Source organism: Carya illinoinensis, chromosome 12, assembly GCF_018687715.1.
Source record: "Carya illinoinensis cultivar Pawnee chromosome 12, C.illinoinensisPawnee_v1, whole genome shotgun sequence".
Lineage (NCBI taxonomy): Eukaryota > Viridiplantae > Streptophyta > Magnoliopsida > Fagales > Juglandaceae > Carya > Carya illinoinensis.
This window is the reverse complement of record NC_056763.1, coordinates 14,138,539-14,146,067: the sequence shown is the minus strand read 5'-3', so window position 1 is coordinate 14,146,067 and position 7,529 is coordinate 14,138,539. Positions and strand designations below refer to the sequence as shown.

Here is a 7,529-nt window from a genome sequence, read left to right as displayed (position 1 = left end):
TAAATACCGACCACCCACTACCGGCGTTTGGTTTCGTCGATAAATAAATGCTGTTAATTGAAATTTTATTCATGGTGATTATTGACTTAGGCTTCGGAGGCATTCCCACGAACTCCCTAGCCATCTCCTTTTTGGATTGCAGGCCGGTGATTGTACGTCAGTGGCGGTAAAACACGTACATAAGTTATAACAAGTTTAGTGACCTTCACAAATTCTAAACCTACACAAAAACTCAAATATGTTGTAGTGAGATTCTATTTGCAAGTCTGAAATCAAACCATGAGACATTATATTTTATTGGACGATCGATACATGACATTCTCGTTTGCAACTTATCACATGGTAACTTTATTTGCTCAACAAACACAAGAAGCTTTTATTGCAGAAAACCAAGTTCGATATATATTAGATACACACCCTTTTAATTAGCATTATTTTTCTCGTACAAGTATTTTTAAAGCATTTGTTTTCATCTCCAGACGGTAGTATTAGTGTCAAGCCAGCCCCCATCAACCAATAGGTCATGCCCATTGACAAATCCAGAATCATCAGACGCAAGAAAGAGTACAGCATCCGCCACATGTTCCGCTTTCAGTGCAACACCTTTTAAGCTTGAATGCGGCTCAAATGCCTCATGCAACTTCTCTGCATCCATTCCAAATGCACTGTATGACATTGGAGTTGCAACTACAGCGGGTGATACACAGTTCACCCGAACGCCATGCTCCCCTAGCTGCCTGCTTGCGGATCGAACAAGCCCAAGCACTGCGTGCTTTGACATAAAGTAATCGGTTTTTTGGAATGCACCTCGGCTTGCTGCTATACTTGCGGTGCACACGATGGTCCCCCTCACACCCCTTTCAACCATAGCACGTGCTGAATGCTTTACACATGCGGCCGTGCCGCGCACATTGATCGCAAATAGATGGTCAAGGGCCGATAAGTCCAGGTCAAGTACGGTCTGATCCGACCTACTAAAAATCCCCGCATTACTAAACATGATGTCAAGCTGCCCATAGTTCTTGACCGTCCATTCTACCATGGCTTTGACCTGCTCTTCATCAGTAACATCACAATGGATGTATGCCGAATGGTTCAAGCCAATGGATTTGGCCACCTGCTGGCCTACTTCTTTTTGGACATCAGCAATCACCACCATACGTGCACCATGCTTGGCAAAAACTTGTGCGGTCGCCTCCCCGATGCCACTAGCACCGCCTGTGACTATGGCCACTTTGCCTTCTAATTTCTTCTTATACAACGTGGATTCCGCCATTGTAATATATCGAGAAGATTATACGATTGATGTAGCAGCAGGCGTCTCTGCTAAAAGATGATGACCAATATTTCGCGAACTTTCAGTGGGTGTACCTTCTAATTAGCAAATAATGCACTCTGACCACAGAATCCTTTTTATAATAGCACAAACCAGGTGAAACACAACTCTAAAACATGACAATTATTAATTGCTACAGTACAACTATACGTACAATAATTGGCGTATTGATAAAGCTAATAGTAATTACTTCCAAACCATGTGAAACACAAGTCTATAATATGACAATTATTTTCTACAGTACAACTCTACGTACAATAATTGGCGTATTGATAAAGCTAACTTTCAAACCACATGAAGCACAGCTCTATAATATAACAGTTATTTGCGACAGTACAACTGTACAAATCGTGTTGCACCTAATTCCCAGCAGCATAATTGAAAGAGAACATGACCCAGATGGGTTTATCTATACCAGTACTGTATTTGCACAACCAGAGCAGATCGAGTGGAGAATCTGTATTTTTTAATGCCTTAACTACATACAAACTCATCACTCGACAAAAACTAGTGCACTTATGAGTAGATCACATCCAGAGTGGTTGGCACTGTTATTCAAAATATAGCACTGATTTGCTCTTAACAAAAGGGAGACTAAATTCATAGTGGGTTCATAAGACTAGACAACACAAATATTAATAGCAATGAAAAACAGTATTTAGGTTTGCTTCATACCAAAGAAGTCTTTCTAAGAATAATAAAATTCAGAATAAACAGTAGCGAAAATAATAAATTGCATAGTTCCTAATATGGTGATTCAAGAACGAGCAAGAGCCAAAAAAAAACCAACTTAAAGCAAAAAAAAATTTCAGTATGAAGAGAATCTCCTGGCCTGTTCCTTTTGATTCTCGTATTGATGGTGTACGCAAGTCCTATATTTATAGGCTACGTGATTACGCCCAAAGTATAACGCGGTAGTTGTAGCACAGCTTTGGGGTGTCGATTCCACAGGGAGACAAATTAAAAGAATAACAAGAGGAACAAAGAAACTAAAGAAAAAATATTAAATAAGTAATAGAGAACAAAGATTAATTTTAAATGTAAATTCAAGTGAAGCAAAGTAATTAACAGAAAAAATACTCAAATTTGACAAACAGTAGAGCGTCGGGAGTCCCTTGCACAAATCTGGTATTTTAATTATTCTTAATTCATTGGATAACTCAATTAGGAACTCAATTCCCGCAATTCCCAATAGGAAGGTATAGATTTATAAACCAGACTTAAATCAAATGTAACCCTTTGAAAAAACATTCACCACTTTTAAAAAACTTGAATTACTACCCCTATTGATAAAATCCAATGACGACAATATACTCAAGAAGCGATATTGCAGCAAAAAAACTAAATCAATATAGATAAATAATTGATCCAAACATAATCAAAGAACTAATCCATTCAATAGAAAAAGCATGACTGAATCCATAAACACAATAAATTCTATGATTATTCGGAGAAGAAAACATCAACGATGAATTGAGAATGATAAAACAAAAGAGTTTTAGCAATTGAAAATCAAATACATGAATTAACAATAAATTAGAAATACCATCTAATGTGCAAGTTCATCCCTAACCTTACTTGAGAATTTAGTTACCCATAAATATAATGGACAACAAAAATCTCCAGAGAAAACTGAAGCGAACGGTGGCCATGGAAGTGATTTTCTCCTCTCTTCAGATCTGCCCCTTGTGCCTCTTCCTCCCCTCCATTTCGTGCTAATGATATCCTTATATAGGGTAAGAAAGAAACCCTAATGTCCTCTTGATTTCCGCATAAAAAAATCGCCTAAATTTTAGGACTTATCTTGGCAGCCACGTACAGCCTTCAGGAGTTCGAATTTGGAAATCCTTATTAGAGACAAAGTTATAGCCCTTTAAGATAGCTTCCAATGCATCAAGAATCGCATCAATCCAATATATGAGTAAAAGGATATAGTCAAAAGACTAAAGTATGTCCAGACTGTCTCCTAGCGAATTTCAGACTTGGACTTCTTGTGGTTTCATTTTATGATTTTTTTTCTTTTTCTTTTCTTCCAAATTGATCTCAAACTCCATGAATTTCCTCCTTTGAATTTGACTGGGCTTGACTTGCTCTTTTATAAACTCTGAAATTAGACATAAAAAAAGCTGCTTAGGAGTATCCCAACGTAAATAGAAATTCAATTTAAGAATACACATTAATTCCTATGATTTCTATTCACATTTTAGCATTTTAGTCCAATAATAGGGTATATAGAGTGCACTTTCGCACACTCATCACACCCCCCAACTTACTCCTTGCTAGTCCCTAGCAATTTTCATGTCAAAACAACGAAAGAGACCAAAGAAAATCACACATAAAGGCCATTAAGTCACACTTTCCAGATTCACATATCAAAACAATCTAAGGAATCCAATAACCCATCAAGATCAATCCACCTATAGCAATCCACAGAGTGTGTGTGTGTTCTCCAAGCCATAACCATCGTACCACTAACTTTGACACATGCAACATCAAGAACATCTTAAGCAAAAGGTTCAACTCCATAACTCACGGGTATAATAGTGTTTCATGTAAGGGCTCTCTCTATGGAGTTGACAATGGGTGTATATACACTCTCATGGAAAATTAGGCAATTATGTACAAGCAACAAGCAAACATTGATCTTATGATAGGAACACTAACAAATGAGACTTCCATCAATCTTTCCAACAGCTTATTTAGGATCAGAATGGTCAACACAAAAGGTTGTAATGTGGCTTGGTTTTGGGGTTATATGAAAAAAAAGGATGAAAGGGATTCAAAAACTTCCAAGTACATACAAATGAAATTTTATTAAATATCTCAATAGACCACACTTCTCATTTAATATACTCTTCAACTTTTCAGATCATCAAATAATAATGCTTTTCCTTCTTCTTCCTTTTTTTTTTTCAACAATTTGATGGACAAACACATGCCACTTTTGTATTCTTTCCATCTATACCAACTTCTTTTTTTTTTTTTTTTTTTGGAGCTCACTCAATTGAACACTTTGCAACTTGTACTCTTCTCTTTTTTTTCGTCATCTTATTCTTCTCTTTTTTTTTAATTGAAAATGATAAAATTAAAGAAAGAAAATATAAATTCCACACCTGGTATACACTTGGAAGTAAAAAGGGTAAAAAAATCTGTGTATAGGTTATACTCCAATGTGGAGAGGCATGGATGATATAGGCATATGAAAAGAAAAAGCTACAAGTGTTTTATTGGCTCAAAGTTGGCTACTAGGGGTCTATGATGGAAATGATAGCTTGAAAGGCTCAAACGTTAATCCTAAGTTGACCTTCGTCATATCCCAAGTATATCCACCATTGTACCGCAAACCATGTAATGATATTCTCAAAAGAAGTGCCCAATTCAACAGATCAATGAACGCTTATCACAATTTACTGCATTTGTATGCTCTCAATCCTCTCCAAACTCACATGAATACTTAAGCAAAAGAGTTCTCTAGCTACATGTGTCAAACCACCATCTTACCACAAAACTTGGATAAGTGCATTAAGAATTCTGTGAATGTTTCAGTAAAAAATGATTTGGTGGGTTTGGTGAATTCACGAAGATGACTATGAATGAGAATGAGTACACATGTGAAAATAATGCACGTGTGATGCAAATTAAAAAAAATTGACACATGAAAATATGCCACAGAGTTCCAACAAGCATTTTAAATACTGAATTTGCACCACCACCCCCCAACTTAAATGAAACATTGTCCTCAATGTTTAAGAATCAAAATTGAATGGGGAGTAACTGAAAATGGTAGAATACACCTGATGAGTGATGTGGGTAGCTCCCTAAACACCAAAGATGGTAATCTGAAATGATAAAATGAAACTATCCTGCAATCAAAAACAAAGAAAACAACAGCAAACAAAAAGGAAAAGAAACAAAATAGGAAGAAACAAAAACAAAACAAAGCAAAACAAAATAAATAAAGAAACACATACCTTGGTAGTGTGATCAAGGTTGAAAGACTGGATCCATAAGTGGAATGTCTTCCACTTCCGGAACTTGCCTATCAATTAATATTTTAAGGCGTTGACCATTTACTTTAAAGATCCGACCATTCTTAGGATCCTCTATTTCTACCACCCCATTTACAAAAACATTTTTCACTAAAAATGGGTCAGTCCACCTAAACCGAAGTTTTCCTTTGTGCTTGTGAGATCCAAAATCATATAAGTATATTCGGTCATTAGGTTTAAACCTCTTCCTAAGAATATTTTTATCATGAAACGTTTTCATTTTAACCTTATAGACTTTAGACTTAGGCAAAGATTTCAATTTAACTCTTGGTGCTTTCATACTTACAAGAATCTGTTTTCCACATTTCTTAGGCAACTCCTCAAATTTCTGTTGCCAAACCTGTGTGCCATAATCCTAAGTTTCATAAAAAATAGCACAAATATCAATAACATCAGATGAATCACTAACAGATGTATTAAACTCAGAATTCACAAGGGAATATTCAAGGGGATCAAAATCATGAGTTGTGTGAACTCCCTTGTCTATGAGTGCATCAATCATATACGTTTGGTGGCACTCGTCATTTGTTGGCTGCTTCTCAATATGGAAAATGTTGACCTCCATGGTCATGTTTACAAAAGATAACTTCATCAACCCATTCCTGCAATTTATAAGTGCATTAACCGTAGCAAGGAAAGGTCTACCTAATATGAGAGGAACTTTAGAGTTAGACTCAACAACTGATTGAGTGTCCAAAATTAAGAAATCAACAGGATAATAAAACTTATCAATTTGGATCAAAACATCCTCAACTATCCCTCTCGGTTTCTTAACTGAACGATCAGCCAACTGAAGTACGACAGAAGTAGGCTTAATTTCACCCAAACCAAGCTGCAAATAAATGGAATAAGGCATCAAATTAACACTAGCTCCTAGATCTAGCAAGGCTTGCCCAAACTCATGATTTCCAATATTACATGCAATGGTTGGACAACCAGGATCCTTGTACTTAGGAGGAATTCCCTGCTCAATTAGAGCATTAACTTGCTCTGTCAGAAATGCTGTCTTCTTAACATGGTGCTTCCTCTTAACTGTACATAAATCTTTAAGAACTTTTGCATAAGTGGGAACTTGTTTAATAACATGCAAAAGAGGAAGGTTAATCTTTACCTGCTTGAGGTTCTCCAAGATTTCATTACTAGGATCCAAAGTTCTCATACCAGATTTTAAAGCTTGAGGAAATGGTACCTTAACTGGACTCTTAATTACCTCGGCATCCTTGGGGAACTCGGTGCTATCATTGCTTTGTTCCTCTTCAACATCCTCTTGCTTATTAGTTGTTGGAATGTGTAAGGACTTACCACTTCTTGTCATAATGGCATTGATTTCTTTTAAATTTTTTTGTGCCATATGTTGACCTTGGGGTGCAGATTGAGCTTGAGAAGGAAACTTGCCACGCTCATTCACACTCAAGGAGCTCATTATCTTGGATATATGACTCTTTATCTCTTTGTTTTCTTCAACAACCTGCATAATCAAGGATTCAAACTTTTGATTAGTTTTACTCTGTGCCTTAATAAAAGCATGCAAAGTGTCTTCTAAAGGACTCCTAGAAGATGAAGGTGCATGATATGGTGCAGGATATGATCTAGGGGGTTGTGCAGGTGGCTGGTTTTCAGACTTCCAGCTAAAATTGGGGTGATTACGCCACCCAAGATTGTAGGTATCAGAGAAAGGTGCAACAGGCTTCATGTACATACCTAAGGCATTACATTGTTCCTCATACATCTCTCTCATCTCAGCAAATGTGGGACACTCTTGGGTAAGGTGATCTATCCCACCACACACAAAACATCGTCCAAAAGACTCTGCATGATTAGCCACGTGTGTTGGCTTTAGGTCTTTATTCTTCAACACCTCTAGCTCCCTAGTGAATATCTCAACCTTAGCCTTTAGGTTATCTTCTTCCCTGAGATGGTAAATTCCACCACCATTTAGGTTTCCTGTAGGTCGTGATCTATTTGTGCGCTCAGTAGCACTAGGTCCAGTCCAAGTGTGAGCTTTTTCAGCAAGCTCATTGAGGTATTCTATGGCCTCATCAGGATCTTTCTTCAAGAACTCACCATTACACATCATCTCCACAAATTGACGCTCTCTAGGTGTAAGTCCCTCATAAAAATAGCTCACTAAGCGCCAATTCTCA

At 37.0% G+C, this 7,529-nt stretch overlaps 1 protein-coding gene across 1 annotated transcript; it reads right to left on the bottom strand.

Annotated features, from left to right (window-relative positions):
- Positions 1–257: 257 nt before the first annotated feature.
- Positions 258–1,400, bottom strand: LOC122290041 ((+)-cis,trans-nepetalactol synthase NEPS1-like). Its single transcript, XM_043097558.1, has one exon. The coding sequence runs from the start codon at positions 1,274–1,276 to the stop codon at positions 470–472; it is 807 nt and encodes a 268-aa protein (XP_042953492.1). The 5' UTR covers positions 1,277–1,400; the 3' UTR covers positions 258–469.
- Between the last annotated feature and the right edge of the window lie 6,129 nt (positions 1,401–7,529).